The sequence below is a fragment of the Echiichthys vipera genome, assembly GCF_963691815.1.
Source record: "Echiichthys vipera genome assembly, chromosome: 13".
Lineage (NCBI taxonomy): Eukaryota > Metazoa > Chordata > Actinopteri > Perciformes > Trachinidae > Echiichthys > Echiichthys vipera.
In genome coordinates, this window is record NC_139838.1 from 3986456 (window position 1) to 4008029 (window position 21574).

A 21574-nucleotide genomic window follows, 5' to 3' on the forward strand; every position below is an offset into this window, starting at 1 on the left:
ACTGATGGCACCTATGTAAGTTATGAATTAACAATTAAGGAGGCAATCAGGGCTTTGACGATAACTGCATCCACGCATTACTGCAGCCACAACTGCTGTGACGAGGTGGATATTCATTGTTTAGTTATCTTCATTGACTTACAAAATAGTTTTCATTTTGACTCCATAAGAAATCAATGTTTATTAAATATTGATTCATTGATTTTATTCCCCACCTACTCTAGCGAGTTAGGGGAATCTGCCTATTGTGAAACAAACATACTCACAGACAGACTGTGGGCTGAGTCAATGTAGATATGGTTAACAAGTTTAACACTAGGGATCGACCGTTATGGATGTTTTAGGGCCGATGCCGTTTTTTTTTTATCAGCCTTAGCTGATGACAGATACGGACTACTGATTTTCTTGAGACAATATTTAGAGCTGATACTAATTTGCTTTTTAAAAAAGGAACGTTTATTGAACTTAAAAAGGCATCTCCAGCAACACAGAGCTGCCTGTGGACACCTGTTTGTAAATGATGCCGGAAAAAAACTATCGACAAAAAGCAGCAGCCCGCATCAGCTGATACGATAAACCTAAAAAACACAAATATCAGCTGGCCTATGTATCGGTCTATCACTACGAAAAACACACATACAGTGGCATATCTGTGTGATTTAAACAAGTGTCTATGCAGATAATGCTTCACTCAACACAAAAAAATATATAGACTTGATGCTTAAAAGCCATTGTGCGTCAGTAAGCATTGATACATTAAACAAAATGAAAGTTGATCAGTTCGGTTAGATGCACAAGTGATGGATTTCAAAAAAGCTTCTAAAAAGGTTTTTTTATATGGATTGCAACAGATACACTCATTTTAATCTCTGCAGCTGTGTGCACTGGCGGCTGCGTGTTCCTGCAGACTCACGGCTTGGTGCATGCTCATCTTAGTCACGCCTCGGGACCGGGACCCACAAAACACTCTCTACTCGTGTGTGTTTGATTATTAATAATAATTTCTAGGCTTGAATGCTCGTGCCTGTCGTTTGTACATGTTATTAAATAGCATAAATGCACTGTAAAGTCAACTAAATAAGAGAGGACTGCAGTTAACCGCCAAACAAGTAGTGATACATTACTTATTTTTAATCTCGTAAAACACTAGAAGTCACAGCCCTAGAAGCAATCTATAGCAATTTTTAAACCCTTAAAGGGTAACTTCTTAGAAAGTGACACTGAATCTTGCATTTATATCTAATGGTCAAGGAGTGGATGGTATAGGTTATGTTTAGATCAAACCAAGATATGAATGATTATCATGTGTTCATGAGAAAACACAAATCTGTTATTATAACAAGATAATCATTTTAGTTCCATGTTTTTGAGGCATGCAATTTGTAACTAACAGCTGGAAGTGGCTAACACTGATTAGCTCAGGGCAGTACAGTGAAGGCATTAAAACGTCTTGCAAAACAAAACACCAATGTGCTCCTTCCTTCCGGATTGACTTTGGTTATCCACTTGAATGGACTTTACTATGAGAGGAGCTGGTAGAGGGGCCAGTAGGTAAGTCTTTAAAACACTTTTTTAATAAACTCTGGGTTCACTAACTACGTTGTTGGTGCTTTGTTTTCTGTGTAGGGACTCTTCTCATGCTACTTCAGAGGTTTGCTGTTATTTTGAGCAGTATTAGTGGTTAAAAAAGACGTTTTAATGCCTTCACCATACTGCCCGAGCTAATCAGTGCTAGCCACGTCCGGCTGTTAGCCACTCCCCTGGATTTCCCCGTTAATAGTTTATACATGAAAAAATTGTACGAGCACATGTACGAGCACGAGCGTGCGCACGTGTACGAGCACGAGCCCTACGGCAGTAGCGCTATGTCCGCCTGTTCGGACATGTGAATAGAAGGACGGACCATGCGCGGACATTTACAACAACAATGGCGGTGAAAGGTTCACGTTGGTGTGATGCGGAGGTGGAGTGTTTACTGCAGATTTGGTCGGATGAAAATATTCAAAAACAGTCGACAAGACGCACAAAAACTCCGAGGTCTGTGGAAAGATTTGTAAACAAAGCCACACACACGCGATCAATGCGTGTGACGTGTTACGGCTTGATGATGTATGGACAGCAAGAAGCATTGGCCGGCCCTGGCAGTGTGAGTTCAAACAGGGCTGGGGCGCGGGGGGGAGAGGGAGGGGGGACAAGTACCCTAAGGCTACTTGCTTTTAAAGCAACATTGAAACTAAAAGCATGCTAAAACAAGAACAAAAATGAAATTCATAATACATTAAACTTGTTTTTCACTTTTTATTTCTACCGTGTGACATAATCATCATATTGGACAGATATCATATGGTCTATTAAGGGCTTTTTTTTTCAGCTCAAATAACATCAGGGAAAAGTAGGAGCAGTATATGAGCGACAGAAAGCAAAGAGGCTAAATTATAGCTTTTTTAATAGCACATGTTTTGACACAGGTTGGCTAAAAACAGCTTTAAATGACATCTGTGAGAGCCTAGTGACAGACAAAAAAGTTGTTTATAACACACACAAACACACAAGTCATGTCATCTGTTCCAGCTCTGCACACAGTCACTGATATTCTCCCCCTGCATTACCAGCCATGTGTTAACCGGAGTGGAGAATTAAAGAGGTTTTCCCCTCATTAAATCTAGGACTGAACTGTATGAATACGTTAATGTGCATGCAAAAGCCACACACAGAGGATTGCAGATGAAATATGAGCTTTCACATAAATTGGTAGCCTTGAGCTGAGCACACAGAGGCTGCAAGTGGCCTGGTAGCACGCCAATGCTTATCCAGCACTGACACAATAAGTCTCAGTCCATCTGGCCGGGGAGGCTGAACTGGCATCTGCTGCCAGGAATTATTCAGATCAGATGCTCACAACCAACTACACACGTTCATCCTTTCAATGTCAAGATTCCACATTGACAGTTTTCCCTTTCCATATTGTCAGGATGAGGTAATAAATATGTTAATACTGTAATTGTTAAAAGCGTTTTTGGGTGGAAGAAGGGGACATTAACGAAGGTATTATGACGCTGAAAAGTGGTTTCAAGGTGCCACTAACAAAGGCTGAAAGAGAAGTGGAATAGATGCGATAAATGAATGCCTCATCCTCCTTCTTTTCACGCTGCACCTGGCCTTGCTCTCAGACAGGTTTTGTTGTGTCATGTCATGTACAATTTTAGCCACCCCCTAACTTGCACATGCCATAATGTAATTGACAGTCTGCCTTAGATTCTATTTCTGCCAGCTGAAGCTTGAAATGAGCTGAAATTTGATATTTGCATAAATGTCTGTGTCAAGTCTATGTCAGGATATTATTTTATGTTTCTTTTGTCTTTTATTGCTTGGTTGGGATGCAAACTCATTGCCTTGAGAGACCATCCTGATCTCGCAAGCTTCATTCTCTCAGATCAGTCTGATCACGTGTGGCGTAGAAATTTTTTTCTCATTCAACGATAGCCTCTTTAAATCAAACCATTTCTTAATTAAAGTCAATTCAGTTTCAACCTGTTGTATTAACTAATTTATATTATACTCTGAACAAAATAAATTGGTATCGTCTGCAAAAATCACCAGCTTCAAAATTTTAGATATTTTGCAAATATCGTTTAAATAAAGAATAAATAATTTCGGCCCCAAAACAGAGCCCTGGGGGATCCCACAAATTAGAGTTTCAAATTGTGATTTTGTCTGATTGATTTCAACATATTGTAGTCTATTGTTCAGATAGCTTTTTAGCCATGCATTTGCCACAACTCTGACACCATAATAATTGTATTTCTGTAAAAGTAATTTGTGATCAATGGTATCAAATGCTTTTCGTAAATCTATAAATATGCCAATTGTGTTTTGTTTGTTGTCAAGAGCTGAGGTTACATTTTCTATTAACTCCATTACAGCTTCGGATGTCGATCTATTACATCGAAACCCATACTGTTGGTCACACAGTAGGTTATGTTGTTCTAAAAAACTATCCAGTTGTTGAACAAATCATTTTTCAAGTATTTTGGAAAATGCATCCAATAATGAGATTGGCCTGTAGTTGGATAATAGGTGATTTTCACCATCTTTGTAGATAGGTAGCACTTTGGCCAGCTTCATTTTCTCAGGGAAGGTACCAGTTACAAATGATCTGTTGCACACATGTGTGAGAGGCTTAGAAATACATTCAATTATCTCCTTGATCAATGACATGTCAATATTATTGCAATCCATAGATCTCTTTTTTTTTTTTACATTTGTTGACCACTTCTAAGATATCACTTTCACACACTGCCCTAAGGAACATTGACTTCTTGTTGTTTTCAAGAGACACATCTGAAGCAAGAGTATGCGCTATTTGCGTTGCCAAGTTTGGCCCTACATTGACAAAAAATGTATTAAATTTGTTTGCAATTTCTAGCACATGATCTGTTACATTACCATCATTTTTAATTATGTGTGTTAATTGATCTTTGGAATAATGGTGATCAATACTATACGATACTTCCTTGATTATATCCCAGGTAGCTTTTATGTTGGATTCATGCTTTTGCAGCAAGATACTATTGTAGTGTTGTTTCTGATGTCTTTTAAGGGTTGTCAATTTGTTTCTATAAAGTTTATACTTGTCTTCATTTTCCTTAGTTGGCCGTTTTATGAATATTTTATACAACTGATTTTTCTTTTTACAAGGTTTTTGGAGGCCTTTTGTCATCCATGGATTCAGTTTATGCTTGTGTTTTATTTTAACTCTCCTCAGTGGCCAAAAATAATTATAAAATGCCATAAATGTTTTGAGAAAAGCATTATATGAATCATTTGCATCTTCAACATAAACTTCACTCCAATCATAATTAGCAAGCACTACTTTAAGGGTTTCAATTGTCTGTGGGTTTCTCGTTCTTTTTACTTTATATGTATCTCCTTTTAGAATCTTCTATTTGTTTTCTAGAACTAAAAAACTGGCAAATGGTCACTTATGTCTATTAAGAGTAACCCACTTTGAATTTTCCTGTCCATTAGGTTAACAAATATATTATTGATCAATGTAGCACTGTCAGTTGTGATTCTACTTGGCTTTGATATTAAAGGGTACATTCCAAGACCAAACATATTATTTACAAAATCTTTTGTTTTGGTGTGTTCAAATGATTTCAATAAATCAATATTAAAATCACCACACACCAAAAGACTTTTGTTAATTTGTTTGGAGTATAACTCTAATATTTTGCTATTAAAATCATCAATACATGATCCAGGAGTTCTATAGATACAACTAATTATTATACTTTTCTTTACCGATTCATTTTGTATCTAAACAGAAACACACTCTAACAACTCATAAACAGCCATTGTCATATACTTAATAATCTTACATGTTATACCCTTTTTCACAAAAAGGGCAACTCCTCCCCCCTTTTGTTTGTCCGATTTTGTTTAAACAAATCATGATCTTCCAGTTCAAAATCAAACTCCTTATCATCACGAAACCACGTTTCGGACACTGCTACAACAGTAAACTTAAATTTAAATCCATTTAAATAGTCTTGTATTTTAGTGCTGTTTTTATAGAGACTCCTGCTGTTGAAGTGAATCATTGAAAATTGTTCTGATGATGCTTTAATTTCGTTTTCCGAGTTATATCCACAGTCCAGTTTTAGTTTCTCCAACAAATAGCCATCAGGATCAATGTCTGTTTCTAGATCGTCTGATTTATATTCTTGGTACTCAAAAGTCTTGAAGTCTGTTTGTTCCTCCATGTTGTTGATTTAATATTATTATCCTACAAGGTTGATACCATGCAGGTAATTTCCCAATCCATGAGCAAACCATTTATCTAAATCTGTCCAAGTCTTCACTTTCTCGTATTATTATTATCTTCGCTTGTTCTGTAGATCCATTAAGTTTGATCATTTGATCATACTTTGCAATTCCTTGTCCATGTACCCTGGATCTTGTTTTGTTTTTTCAGCACTCTTGCCTGTCGTGCAAGCTCTGCATTTTTTTGTAGTTCTTCGATCTTCTTGTCCTTTTCTTTGATTGTGTCCTTTAGTTGCCGCACTTTATCAATTAACTTCAGCAAGTCTTTTTGCTTGACCACAGAATTTAGTTCTTCAGTCATGAAGTTTAGTGATTTTTTCACCTCCTTCAAATCTTCTGCTATCTTCTTTGCCATTGTTCTGTATTTTTTCAGCTTGTGTTGTTGAGTTAAACAGGTCAGAGTCCAGGCCTAGATGGCTGTCCAAAAATGCCCTACAGAGGGCTCCCAGATAACCTTTATGCCAAAATACTCCCCAAATTGGAGAATAGAAATGTTTAACAACTCACAAAACTTAATTTTAAGCTTGGATGGAAAGTTTTCCGGTTGATAGTTAGTGGATTGTCAGAGCTGAACAATCCAGCTTGTCTCAGCGGCAGCCATCTTTCTTCACCCAACTTGGATAACAATGAACTCACAGTCTTGGTGCTACTGGATCTAACCGCCAAACATCCTTTACAGACAGGTTGTTTACTTTTTGAGCTTTGCCTTTATGCTGTTAGTACGTCATACGCTTCGTTGATCTGATTGGTTGATCTGGCCCATATGTTGGTGATGGTTTATCCAATCAGCAACCAGTATTTTCGCCCCTTCCCAAAAGATCTCCAAAAGAGAGTTCCCAGATGGATATGCTTTGAGTGTTGAAATGGAGGCTTTGAAGGGGGCTTTAAGGGCTTTGAATTCGGTGGATAGGGCTGTACGGTTCTCTTCCAAGAGGTTAGCAATAGCCACCATGCCTCACCTGCGGTGCTAGCCTTCGCCCCCTGGTCTTTTACAGTCTGTCTGGTCTCATACGTCAACATACAGTATTTCCTTGGTGTATCCGTCTAACAAAAAATATTGCTATTTCTAGTGACTTTTGGGGTCCTGACACGTGAAATTATCAAAAGTTGTGGGAGCAAGACTCGGCACGTGTCTACTCCATCTCAGCCAAACCAGAAGTTCCAGTTGGATATGTTGAGCAAATGCGAATCAATCCATCTGGCGTCAGGTTAGCAAACTTGGGTCTCCCAGGTTAAAAGTCCTGTGTGTGTTTGATCCATCCATTGCCACAACCTTTCTTTTTATGTGTTAAGTCTTTGAAAGCCCCTGAACACCCACCCCTTACTGGTTTTGGAAGTTTGGGTCCTGGCAAACACCAAACTTTAGGAACACCTATTCTGCATGTTTCCTTCTCACATGAAACATACCAAAATCAAGAGTGCCATAAATAGTACCAACCACAAATCAGGCATGAGCAATAGCTGGGGAATGCTCAAAAATCATCCCACACACAAAACAGCAACATGTATACCTCCTAAATTAGGCTGCATTGCCTTCAAACTAAAATGGCGTGTTCCATGGAACCTATCTTTCTGTTTATGATGGGACGCCGGTTTGAGAGGGAGTGAGCATGACGATTGTGGCATGTAACATAATTATAAAGAAAATAATCTTCATTATCAGGATCTGTGTTTGCCACTCACAGCCTTCTAGAAGCCAGACAATCTCAATCCCAAGGCTGATAGGCTCCGTAACATTTTTTATCTTTAAGGAACAATACCGACTGGAATCTTAATTGAATAATGACTCTCAGAATTGTGAAAAGTAAAAACTATATCTAATCTAATTAGATCTAATCTATCTATCTATCTAATCGAATCTATAGCCCAATTGAGCTTATGTTATCTTATCATGTGCTTTAATGGATGATCAACAAATCTCAGAGTGACTTAGACAGGATAGTTCGGCTGGAATATCTGTGAGCACACATCATTCCCAGTCTGATCACTGAGAGCTACTGCCATCTCACATCACTACTTGTTCTTGATTTAATTTACTCACAGATGGTCCTGAAAATTCTGCCACACGTGCAAAGATTACTTTTGACAGCATTACTGTTTATAACAATGCCACGTTCTCAAATGAAGTGTTTTTTGATTATCAAAAGCACCTTTTTTCTGAAGACAACAATTTCTTCTGATTGTTACTAGGAGCAAACTGTGACATGCTGTATATCAGCTGTACCACTGTGATGCCAGGTATTCCCTTCTGTAAAGGCACTGGGAGTCAGGTTATTAATGGCAGGTGGCACGTGCCAGCACAGGTTCCTAATGTGACAGCTGGAAGCGCAGCACAGGGAAGACTAGACCATCTGGCACAGATATTCCTGTGGAAGGTCAGTCTGTGTGGAGATTTCCATTAATCAACCTTTGTTATGGTTGTAAGAGCTGCTCAGATGGAGGGAGGAGAACAAAAAGACCACTGTCCTCCCAAAGTTCTGAATAAACCATGTGCTTTTTATAATACCTGCAGAGTAACAACACATGGACATGTTGGAATTAAAGTCATGAACAGGTCATTTGGATGGTCTTATTCGGAACCTGTTAGCAAAGGGGCACATTTGATAATTATGCGTTTAATATCTCAGAATTGTAAGTTATAGCTTGTTAGAAAATGGCATTTGGTGTGGTACTTGATATTCTCTGCCAATATTGTCAGCAATAGACCAGCCTGATCTTGCAAGCTCCATTGTGTTTTACTCTCAGATCAGTCTGGTCACATGTGGCGTAGAAAATTTGGAGAAGTTTTCCAAGTAACCAAACCAATCAGCGTTGGTTTTGAGGTGGATTTAAGTGACGAAACAGGAAGCGACTGTTCAGTGTAAACAACATAGCGGCTTACACAGATGAGATGAGCGCAGCTATCGAGCAAGCTGCTCACTAACTCTTTTTTCTCTTGGATCCTTCTGTTAGAATATGGACCGGGCACCTGAAATTGGGCCTTTTACCCGTAAATAACGTTAAACAAACGGCAGATATCCTTTACCGACATGTTGTTTACTTTCTGAGCTTCGCCTCAACGCTGTTAGTACATCATACCCTTCGTTGAACTGATTGGTTGATTTGGCCCGTATATTGGTGATAGATATTTAGTTTATCCAATCAGCAACCAGTGTTTTCGCCCCTTCCCAAAACATCTCCAAACGGAAGTTCCCAGATAGATATGCTGAGCAAATAAGAATCAATCCATCTGGCTGAGTCAGGTTAGGTTTCAATAGGAGTGCAACAAAGAAATAATTGTCATGCTAATTGGCAAATGCATTATACTGTCATGCTAGCATTTAGCTCAAATTATACTAACTTATACTAACATCTGTTTAAATTGAGTCGTATATAGCGAATTGTGAAGAGCGATGCAAAGTGCCAGGTATGCAGGTTCAATAGAGGCATACCCAATCACATTGAAGCATGGGCAGCATATAGTGGAATATTCAGGGTGTTGTAATTAATCATTGTCTTCTCAGCCAGTCACATTGCAGTCTTCATACCTTTCACACAACTGTGCCAGTCACAGTGGGGCATGACAGAAATGATTCATGAAATAGAGGGCAGGGAGCAGAAAGTCCTGCTGTACAGAAGGTTCAGAATGGCAACATGAGAACATGTGACACCACAGATCTGCAGCCAGAGCTAGATGGCTTTTCAAATTTAATTTGTTGAGAATTTTGCACATGATTTTGTGACCTTTTATATTACCCACTTCTTCCTGAAACTAACTCTTTACTTTTACTTCTGAACCCATTTCAATACCAAGCAAATTTAAGTACCAATGTATTAAACTGTTTAAAAACAACAAACAGTTATTTTGATTACTCATAATGTTGATTTCTCTCCATGCACTTCAATAACCTGTAATCTAGAGCCGGCTCTTATTTGTGAAAAAATGGTTGATTTATAACTGATATTTGGTTAATGAATAGTCTTATGGGTAAAATGACCATTTATTAGTATTATAACAGTGACATGTAAAGTTGCCATTACATTCCAAAACTGAACCATTTGGACGTGCTGATTCAATAAAGTTGGTCCCATTTATCTGTCTATTCAAGTTTTTATTGAACACGTGTTAAGCAACTATAAAGATGATAGTGATACATATCAAACTATGTCAAATAATTAAAAATATATCCATTTTTGACGCAGATGAAAGAGTACCTAACGACATCACACCATTTGACATATCAAGCGCTCTTGTGTTACAACCAACGGGAGTACTCAAGGGCATGCCACGTGTATGCATACTTAAGCGACACTACTAAAGCAAGCACCTTTGCAATGGAGGCAATTTGCATGTGAATGAGGCTGAGTCTTGTTGTGGCACAGCAAGAATGATTCATCAACCTGATGACCTTGCAGAGAGTCACCTACAGCTGTTTGGAGCTGCGGTCCACCGAGAATCAGGCCAATGTGAAGACTGGCCTGCTGTGCTCAGACTCAGACAACTTCATTAATCCCACAAGGGACAATTGATTTCAGCAATTTGCATACTGGCACATTCCAAAAAAACAGTACACACAATAATACACAGGGAATAAGTTAATAAAGTAAATAAATAGAATAGAATGCCAAGGAATACAGTGTCATCAAGGATCAGCCGAACAAAGTGAAAAACATAGGTTACACATGCCCGACCAACAAGATGCACATGGTAAAAGGAATTAAATCATCATAAATAATTTGAGAGACAAATAGTAGAGGGGATAAAATATTTAAAAAAACAATTGGTCTTACAGACAGGTGAGACACAGCGAAGACCTGAGGGCTACAGAGGAAATTCACTTGCAAGCATGCGACCAGATGATGACAATATTGTTTGCTTTCCTCAGAGTTTGTTGGTCACAAAAAACTGATCAGGACCATAAATTTCACTCCTGTGATCTTGGAACATGTTTTTATAATGCTGTACAAGCTGTATTTATCTTTCAGTGTAAGGCTGGAAAACCAGCAGACACAAAATGACACAGAATAACAGCCAGGGTGTTTACATGCAGTTTAAAACCCGCTTAAATTCTGCTTGGGGGGTTATTATTCCCCCTCCCCACTCAGCAGCAGTGGCTTTTGACCCGTAAATAGAATAAACCACAGCAACAGCGCGGAAAACACGTGAAAAAAATAGTCTCGCAGGTCTCTGCTGATAGTGGTGGTGCCTGCTGCCGGGTCCTGCATGATGCTTCCTGCTGCTATTATAATTTATAACCTTAGCTCTACTATTCTGCTGTATTAACTGCCATAACATATAAGTCATATTCACATACTATAGATATTATTATAGTTACTGGAAGTGTGTCTGTCTCTGTCTTTATGTCTGTCTTTGTCTCTCTCTGTCCATCTGTCTGTCTTTTCTCTCTTTCTCTCTTCTTTTCTTCCTCCCCAACCAGTCAAGACAGATGGCCGTCCTCCACAGAGCTGGGTCTGTCCGACGTTCCTGCCTGTAATAGGGAAGGTTTTCGTTGCCACCGTACTCTACGGGGGAATTGTTGGGTCTAATAAGTCATAGAGTGTGGTCTTTACCTAGTTTGTAAAGTGTCCTGAGATAAGGCAAGGCAAGGCAAGGCAGCTTTATTTGTATAGCACTTTTCATACACAAGGCAGACTCAAAGTGCTTCACAGCACAACATGTCATGAATTCAAATGCATTACAGAAAGACAAAGAGAATAAAAACATGGACAATAATCAAAACAGTGCGGACGTTAAAAGTGCGAAGATTTAGCAGAAAGCTAAGGTGAACATAAAAGTTTTCAGTCTAGTTTTAAAAGTGGTCAGAGTGGGTGAAAGTCTCACATCTTCAGGAAGTTTATTCCAGCTGTTTGTTGCATAATGACTGAAAGATGCTTTCCCTTGATTTGAGTTTACTCTGCGAACCACTAACAGATTGGTCTCAGAGGATCTTAGTGATCTAGAAGGCTTATGTAATGGGAGCATATCAGTGATATACCTCGGCCCTAGACCATGTAGTGATTTATATGTGAGCAGGAGGATTTTGAAATCAATTCTCTGACGTACAGGAAGCCAGTGTAATGATTTAAGAATTGGTGTAATGTGCTCACATTTTTTGGTCTTTGTTAGAACTCGAGCAGCAGCGTTCTGAACAAGCTGTAGCTGCCTGACAGTTTTTTTGGGAAGACCTGCAAGGAGACTGTTACAGTAGTCTAGCCTACTGGTTATAAAGGCATGGACAAGTTTTTCTAAGTCTTGAGCTGACATGAGCCCTCTAAGTCTTGTTACATTTTTAAGGTGATAATAGGCCGATTTTGTTACTGATTTGATGTGACTGTTGAAATATAAATCAGAATCCATAATAACCCCAAGATTTCTGGCTTTATTTGAGGTTTTCAGGGACAGTGATTGAAGGTGTTGGATGACTTTAAACCTTTCTTTCTTAGCACCAAAAACAATTATCTCAGTTTTATCCTCATTTAGTTGAAGGAAATTTTGGCACATCCAGTGTTTGACTTGCTCAATGCACTGGCACAGAAGATCTATGGGGCGATAGTCATTTGGTGATAGCGCTACATAGATTTGGGTGTCATCAGCATAGCAATGGTGGTCAATGTTATTATTTTGCATGATTTGTCCTAGTGGGAGCATATAGATGTTAAATAAAGTCGGCCCCAAGATTGAACCTTGGGGGACGCACGTTACGTTGGTTTGTTCTGATACAAAGTCGCCAATGGAAACAAAATAGTTCCTATCTTGTAGATATGACTTGAACCAGTTTAGGACTGTGCCTGAGAGCTCCACCCAGTTTTCCAACCTGTCCAAAAGTATTGAGTGGTCGACAGTGTCAAATGCAGCACTGAGGTCCAATAGCATTAGTACTGAAGTTTTGCCAGAGTCTGTGTTAAGACGGATGTCATTTATAACTTTAATAAGGGCCGTCTCGGTGCTATGAAAAGGTCTAAATCCTGACTGGAGGTTGTTGTGGCAGCCAGTAGAAGCCAAGAAGTGATTTAGTTGTTGGAGTACAACTTTCTCAATTATTTTACTTATGAATGGTAGATTTGAAATTGGTCTGTAGTTGTTGATAATAGAGGCATCTAGGCTCCGCTTTTTTAGAAGAGGTTTAATGACTGCAGTTTTGAAGGCCTTTGGGAAATTGCCCGATTGAATAGAGTTATTAACTATTTGCAATACGTCTGTTGATAGGCAGTCGAAAACATTCTTAAAGAAGTTGGTAGGTAAAGCATCGAGACAGCAGGTGGTTGGCTTTAGATCGGTCACTGTTTCCACTAGAGTTTTAGAGTCTATGGCATTAAAGCTTGCCATCATTGCTGTGTTATTTTGGCCTAAACGGGGTGGTGATCCAACTTTTTTGTTTGAGATATTGATGGCACGTCTGATGCCTTCAATTTTATCAGTATAAAAGAATGCAAACTCATTGCATTTCTGTGTGGAATGGAGTTCGGCTGGTATTTGTGTCGGGGGGTTGGTCAGTCTGTCGACAGTTGCAAATAGGGTTTTGGCCTTATTAGTGTTGCTGTTTATGATATTGGAGAAGAATGTTTCTCTAGCACTTTTTAAGACTAAATTGTAGGCCTGGAGCCTCTCTTTATAGATGTCATGGTGAATATGAAGTTTTGTATTTCGCCAGATTCGTTCAGCCTTCCTGCACTCTCTTCTCTGGGCTGTTACAACAGCAGCTTTTCTCCAGGGTGCCTTTTGCTTACCAGAAATCGTTTTAACTGTAACCGGTGCAATGACATCTATGATATTCACAATTTTGGAATTAAAGTTGTTTACAAGATCATCAGCATGGCATGGGTTTAGAGGTGGTAGCGAGGAGATGGCATTTTTAAAGAGTACATTAGCATGTTCATTGATGTAGCGCTTTTTGACATTCTTTGATTCTGTTTGTGTCTCCGGAATTAGAGAAATATTAAAGAAAACACAGAAGTGATCAGACAATGAAAGATCAGTCACAAGAACATCAGAAACATTGAGACCTTTTGTGATAATCAGGTCCAGGGTGTGTCCTTTACAATGAGTAGCCTCTTTCACATGTTGAGAAAGGTCAAATGTATCTAAAATAGTAAAAAGTTCCTTTGCACCCTTGTCATTCGAATCGTCAATATGAAAATTAAAGTCACCAGTTATAACTAGGCAGTCAAAGTCAGTGGAGATACTAGACAATAATTCGGTAAAATCCTCGAAAAAATTTGCTGAGTATTTAGGTGGCCTGTAAATAATTAACAGAAGAATTTTGGGAGAGCATTTCAACACAGCACACAGGTATTCAAATGATGTAAAATCACCAAGTGACATCTGTTTCCCCTGAAATATGTTTTTAAATATAGCAGCAACCCCTCCCCCCCTTTTCCCAGATCTACATACATCAATAAAGTTATAGTTGGGGGGTGCTGTCTCGATCAGAATGCTTGCACTGTTATATTGCTCCAGCCATGTTTCAGTTAAAAACATAAAATCAAGTTTGGAAGTAGTAATGAAATCGTTGACTAAAAATTATTTGTTATTCAGAGACCTAACATTGAGCAGACCCATCCTAATGGTGTTATTGACAGGCTTCGATGTTGACTTTGATTTGGAGAGGATAGGAATGAGATTGTTTAGGTTAGCAGGGTGTCTACGTTTCCCAATGTTCACTCTCTTGGTAGTCACAACAGGAATGTAGAAGGTGCCAAGCTTTGACGTAGGCAGCCTTGGGCCCAGCTGATAATGTGGTCTACTGCTGAACCCTTTTCTGTATCAGTAGTATTCAGGACTGCTGTCAGGGCGGGGCGGGGGTGGCGATGAGGGGTAGGAGGAGTGGGCAGCGTCAGAGCTGGAATGAACTACTGGAGGTGGACGTTGACGGCGTAGAGGGGGTTTACATAAGAGGGGCGGAGTAGGGCTGAGGGTTTGTGAAGCACGCCTTCGTGGAGGGGGGGGAGGAGGTGGGAGGGAGGTGCCACTGAGATGACGCTGAGGGGGGGATCGCTGAGGTCGGTCAAGGGGGGTAAAAATAGGAGTAGGGCGGGGAGTGGGTGGGGGTAGCTCCCGGAACTCCAAGGGCGATAAGGGGGGAGAAAGGCTTACTTGAGGAAGGGAGAAGGATGGAGACCTGGATTTAGTCTTGGGGGTGTGGGGGAGGGATCTTCACGCCCATTTGAAATGAAAGGGGAGGTAGAGGGGGATGGACACGTCTCCTCTTTGCTCCGGTGTCTCTCATGGCCAGCACTCTCCTTTTGCAATGGCGGTCCTCCTTCGACGTTCATGATAAGCTGTGTTGTGTCCGTCTTTTCCGTTGGTTCCTCTTGTCTGTTGTCCTTGGCAGTGATGATAGATGGATGACGCAGGAAGTAAGACATGTTGGTCATGAAAAGCTTTACTCCCAGCTTATTTAGACAAAGTCTGTCTGCCTTTAAAAGATGCCTGCAGTCCCAGAAAAAGCTAAAATTGTCAATAAAATGCATCGAACGAGCAAGAAAAACGTAACATTTGTTATGATTTGGCACTATAAATAAAATAAATAATATAATATAAAATTTAATATAAAATATAAATAAAATTGAATTGAATTGAATTGAAATTAAACCAAGCAAGTAACAACAACCAAATTACCAAGAAGACCCATTTCTTTTCTGTCCAAAAGTCGGCCACCTCCCACCCCCCAGCCCCCGCTTGTGATTTTGACAAAGGTGAACCGGAAATAAAGCCATATTCATGTATACGAGGGGAACTTCAATAATCTGTTCCTTAACCAGGGAAAGAACATTTTTAGGTTACCGATGTGCATGTAAATGCACTGATTGCTGACAGAAAATAGTTCAGTTTGCATAGAAGAAAGATTCTCTGTTGCCCTCGCTTCACAATTTCTGCAGTGTTCACATCAAATTTCAGCTCCTCGTCAAAAACGGTGCCTGGATATATATATATATGAAGGAACTCTTTCCACAGTTTTGCCACGGATGGTGCTATCTACAGCTAGGATTTTGTTGCATCTAAAATCAATTCTAAGCTCCTTAGTTTTATACACATTTAAGTCTAAGTAGTTTTTGTCACACCATGAAACAAACTCAACAAGAGCCTCCCTGTGTCCTGCTTCAGAAAGAGCAGAGGGGGGATGTACTGTATGCCAGTGTCAGTAGAGAAAATGTTCTGAGAATGTTTTTTAAAAAGTGTTGTTGTAATGTTGACTGGTTTTCCAAGATGTGGGGTTTTGGCTTGGGTGCTCTGAATGACACTGAACAGTGTTTTGGGCTTTGATTTGAAGCTGAAAGGATTTGTTTCTGGGGGCTATGGAATTCTGAAGGTTTAAAAGACCAACTTATGTCTTGTTTCTTTTTTAAATGTTAGAAATGTAAATTCACATCCATCTGAAGACTCAAGTTGAAATACTGTTGTCCCTGCACAGTGTATATGCAAGCTCTTCTGTACAGCTTTAAAACTGAACAAGGTCCTGAATTGAAGGTTAGAACTTGGCAGCTGATGGTGCAGACAGAAAAACTCCTTCACCATCTCAGCAACCAATAGAGTTGTGTTTGCAATGACAAGAAGTATGGAACATGTTATGGACTTATTTAAATTGTAGATTTTCATGGTTAATGTCCCATGTTTTTCTGTTCTCTTTCATTTTACTGTATCCTGTTTAATTTTGCTGCGATGAAAACCCATGTTTCACCACATTACATCATACCTAAGCTGTTGTCTGTGTCTCCATAGCATTGCGACCAATGGACAGCGATCTGTGTCTGGGTATCCCCCCAAACACCACCCAGCTCTGCCATATCAGCTGTCCCGTGGAGTGTGAAGTGTCTTCGTGGAGCGCCTGGGGACCCTGCACCTATGAAAACTGCCAGGATCAGGCAGCCAAAAAAGGTGAGGAGTCACTGTGAGAATTAGAATGACTATGTCAAGTAGTTAATGGAATTCTTTTGGCAACTCTTATGGCCTGGCTTTCCCAAAGCTGGGCACATAACATGTCATACCAGTGGATTGATGAATGTTGAAATTTCCCTTTGTATAAACCAGGGTCCTACACAGTATGAAAAAGTTTGTAAAAGTATGTAAAAGTATGGAATTTAATTTGAGTATTTCCAGGTCCAATTTCAAAATGGAAAATGTGTAGGAACCCTTATAAACAAGACCGCAGTTTATAATAATCGAAATAATCAAAATAATCACAATAATCGTTATAATAATACATTATACTATACGTGATACGGCATCAAAAAGTGCTTCACGGTGCAAGGAAAAAATAATACGTAAAAAACAAAACAACAAAAATAAGTCTAAACATGGGAAAGACAGTGGGTCTTGAGCTGCTTTTGTTACAGAGAGGAACAATCAACAGACCCTGGTTAGTTACCAGACTGATGTGAGAGTAAAATACAATGGAGTTTAGAGATCAAGATGGTTTCAAAGGCTAGTCAAATGTAACACTGAGGTCTAAAAGTAGTATGCGATTTCACCATCCAGACGACAACACCATGGGGGAGGTTCTCAAATTTTTCCCACTCTGGGACCTGGTTATAAAAAAGACCGTTTTCAGGCTCCGATAACTTCGGCCAGAACGATACTAAAGTGTAAAACAAGCAAAATGTAAACCTAGGGGAGGGCACCAGAGAAAAGCAGAAGTTTGGAGTGGGAGCCTAAGCGTCATCATGTGCTAGTCCATTAGCAGCGTTGACGCAGTCGCTGCTTCAGCCCTTAATTATCCCCGGAACAGCAGCGTCCTCCATGACTAATGCATGTTGACTCTTCCTTAATGAAGCGCCTCACATGAAAGGGACGGCCTGAAATTCTCCTCCATGCATCTTAATGATGGATCCGCTTCCTCACGCTTGTTTTCTCACTCCTCTACTTCTGCTCTTGCTGTCTTCTGCTGTACATAATGGAAAGTGAACATGCAGCACACACACACACACACACACACACACACACACACACACACACACACACACATACACACACACACACACACACACACATTCTCAAGCAGGGGCGGTGGGAGTGGGAAAAATCCGGGCCCAACCCCATGGGTGTGTGTGTGTCTGTGTGTGTGTGTTTGTGTGTAAAACTCGCAGTGCAGACCGTGATATGACGACACTGCCCCACTGAGGAGGAGCTATGAAGAACTTAGCTCAAATGTTTTGCTAATTCTCAACAATGTCAAAGCTTGAGATAACCGTTTTCCTGTCCACTCACCTGCAGCACTAGTTGACGCCTGGTTGTTTCGGAATAAATCTGTGATTTTTGACCATTTTGATGCACTCTCCTCCAGCATCTGCTTCTTTTTCATTCTGGCCTTTTCAGCCCCTCCTTTCTCCTTTCTTTTCTTGCCCTCCATCAGGTGTAACTGAGCAAATCAAACACGCAAATCCGATTCCTTTTCCACTGTAAGAAAATCCAATACTCCAACATTGCGTGCTTTCTCTCTGTCTGACAGCGGCTCATTCATCCCCATTCATTCATTGGATAAACGCGTAGCGATCATTGGAGCAATACGCAGTTCCCTATTTAAACTATTAACAGAGAAATCTGGTAGAGTCACTAACAGCCGGATGTGGCTAACACTGATTAGCTCGGGGGCAGTACGGTGAAGGCATTTAAACGTCTTTTTTAACCACTAATACTGCTCAAAATAACAGCAAACCTCTGCAGCAGCATGAGAAGAGTCCCTACACAGAAAACAAAGCACCAATGGGCTCCTTCCTTTGGGATTGACTTTAGTAATACACTTGAATGGACTTTACTATGAGAGGAGCTGGTACAGGGGCCGGTAGTTAAGTCTTTAAAACACTTGTTTAATAAACTCTGGGTTCACTAATTACGTTGTTGATGCTTCATTCCTGTGGAAGGACTCTTCTCATGCTACTGCAGTGGTTTGGTGTTATTTTGAGCAGTATTAGTGGTTAAAAAAGACATTTTAATGCCGACGATGTTAATAATAATTATCAATATTCAAAATCGTAGACCATAAGTTTAATAAGGTGTAGAGACAAACCAAAAGAGACTTAACATCCAACTCTGCGATGTCCATTTAGCACCTAACGCTAGTTGTTATTTTAACCAAATATTCCCAAAAATTCACCAATGTGTCCATTGAATCAATTTAGTATTTAGGTACCAACAGCACAAACACAGCTTAGAGCTGAGCTGGCGTGAAGGTTGCAGAGCAGACAGGCAGCTAACAGTTATTGTTAGACTCTTGAGGCGGCAGCCACTTGTCACTCAAGCACACCACACCCTTATTTATGCAGAACTACAAGCCTTAGTATCATTTAAACGAGTTATTAATTTATTTATTTGTCATGAATAGGACAATGAGCTATAGAGACCTAAAGTGATTTTATGTAACAGGGTGTGTTATTTCTGGCTGCAGTTATATATCCAGAAGCATTGAAAATGTCATGAACGGTGCGGGGAAATAACACTAAGGGACTGGACCCAAATGCAGACACGGATAACAAATATTTAATACAAACAAACAAGCGAGGATAACTACAGGGAAAAAACAAGAACACTAGAGACTAAACGGTTGAGGGAAACAGGAACAAGGAAACAACGGACGGTCAGGGATCAGGACAGGAAAACAGGAACGCGGGAAACTACAGAGGGAAACAAAGAAACAATTATTACCAAGAATAGACACAGAGCGCAAAAAACCTGAACGAACGAGAAACGGGAGCCAACCGCAGGGAGTTACCAAGTAAGTGAGAACAACGGTCCAGCGCTGCATGCCTGTCACCTCTAGCTTCTTATACTCCATCAGGTGATTAGCCTAACACAGCCTAACACGCTGGGAAGGAACCACGCCTACCCGTTCCTTGACAAACAACACACAGGGGAGAAACATGCAGGTAAAAACAGACAGAGGGAGACAAACTCACACAAAAGGGAGAGAGGAGGGACTGACAGAACCGACTCTTGACAGAAAATTCTCTTTGAAATTGTGATTTAATCTTAAAACAATTAACATTACTCTTGATTTCATATAAGACGCTTTTAAGTTTTTTGTCACTTTTTCTTCAGAATTATTGCTTGGCCTTGGCATCATGAGCTGATGTTGTGTACATAATAGGTCCTCGCATATTATTGTTTCCATGTGCCTGTGACTTGAGTCAAAATGAAGCCTCTCACTCTGACAGAAGCTACCTATGCTGCTATCTTGTAGCCATACCATTCATAACGTACCCTGCAGATAGCAAGTGAGTGATGCCTGAAAGAATTGAATTCCCTGCACCCCAAGCCTCATCTCTCTTATTACCCCACCCCACCCCCCAGATAAAACCTCCATCAAAGGGTCTAGACACATTGTGGTACACGTTCTGCCGACCTGTCTGATTAAAAACAGGGGGAAAGAAAAAGATCCTGCCATCTCTACCTGAGTCCTGCAGGCACTCCAGGACTCGTCTGCCTTATCAGGCCGGAGCAGGAGTGTGGATTAGGGGGTGGGTGACCTTGGCTGGGCTTGAGTTAACATCCCCCCGCCCAGGACCTGGGTCATGGAATCCCATGCCCTTGAGCAGAGGAGAAGACACACATGAGAACAAATGTCTGCTGAATTAATGGATTCCTGCATGCATTAGCCACTTTGGATAAAAGCTACAGTAATTAGAGGAGAATAAAAGTATTAATTATGTGAAGTTCTTGGAATCTCTGTCAACTTCAGACTTAATGGACTGTCACGTTCAACGCAATATTATGGTTATCATCAAAGACACACTGTGACCATGGAGTGAAGTTAATGTGCTTTGGGTTGCACATTAGATTGTGTCAAATTGCAGCAAGTTTTTGTTGGAGGGAGGGATGTGGTTGATTAGCACAGGGCTGGTTTGTGTTCATTTGTTTCATTAAGCTCCTGTCCTTCCTGACAGGCTTCAAACTGAGGAAGAGGAAGATCGTCAATGAGCCGACAGGTGGGACAGGCAACTGTCCCCACCTGGTAGAGGCAATACCTTGTGAAGACCCCAGCTGCTATGACTGGCTGGTGGTTAAACTGGAGGAGTGCATCCCTGATAATGAGAAAGAATGTGGACCAGGAACCCAGATCCCACAAGTGCAGTGTGTCAACAGTGATGGTGAGTAGGCATGAAACATTTAATCATGACGCAACGTTTAGGATTACTGTGTTCTGGCATCAACTGCAGATTTCAATGTATTCTCATCAACAAGACCATATGAAATCTTACAAAAAATATTTTTTTATTTTATGAAATATGACATTCTGTTTAATGCTGTGAAACGTCGACCTGTACGGGTCCGTGGCAGTTAAGTTTAGACAACAAAAGATAAACAATAGGAAACAACTTGATTAACACTTTCGTTGTACAAATTGATCCTCATTCCAACCTTGTTCAGTGGTCATGAGCTTTGGCAGTGGTAAATATATACTAAATAGGCTATCCAAAGTAAAAATAAAATATTTCCTACAAGAGAGATCGGAAGACTCTTCCGATAAGTTGCTCCACTTCATTATGCCAATTCTTTTGTAGAAGGTCCTCAGGGTTTTTTGTGACAATTATACCAAGATATGAGTGGACTGTATATATGTCATATCAACTTCATTAGAGATTGGCATTAACTCACTCTTATTCCAGTTAACAGAAAACCCAGAGAGTCTGCCAAAGTTACTAATTAATGTCAAAATATGAGGAATGGAGACTTGGGGATGAGAGATGAATAAAAGAATGTCGTCCGCGTACAGTGAAATATGATGTTCCTGTTCATGAATGTCGATAGGAGATATTAGACGACTTTGTCTTATAC

At 40.1% G+C, this 21574-nt stretch overlaps 1 protein-coding gene across 1 annotated transcript in view; it reads left to right on the forward strand.

Moving 5' to 3' along the window:
• Window positions 1-21574, forward strand: part of thsd7aa (thrombospondin, type I, domain containing 7Aa) — a gene marked incomplete at both ends in the record, with an annotated part of 202579 nt that overhangs the window by 97004 nt on the left and 84001 nt on the right. Inside the window, 2 exons of the mRNA XM_083925993.1 lie at window positions 16526-16681; window positions 20683-20886. Coding sequence (XP_083782119.1) covers window positions 16526-16681; window positions 20683-20886 — 360 coding nt within the window. The remainder of the gene's footprint in view (window positions 1-16525; window positions 16682-20682; window positions 20887-21574) is intronic.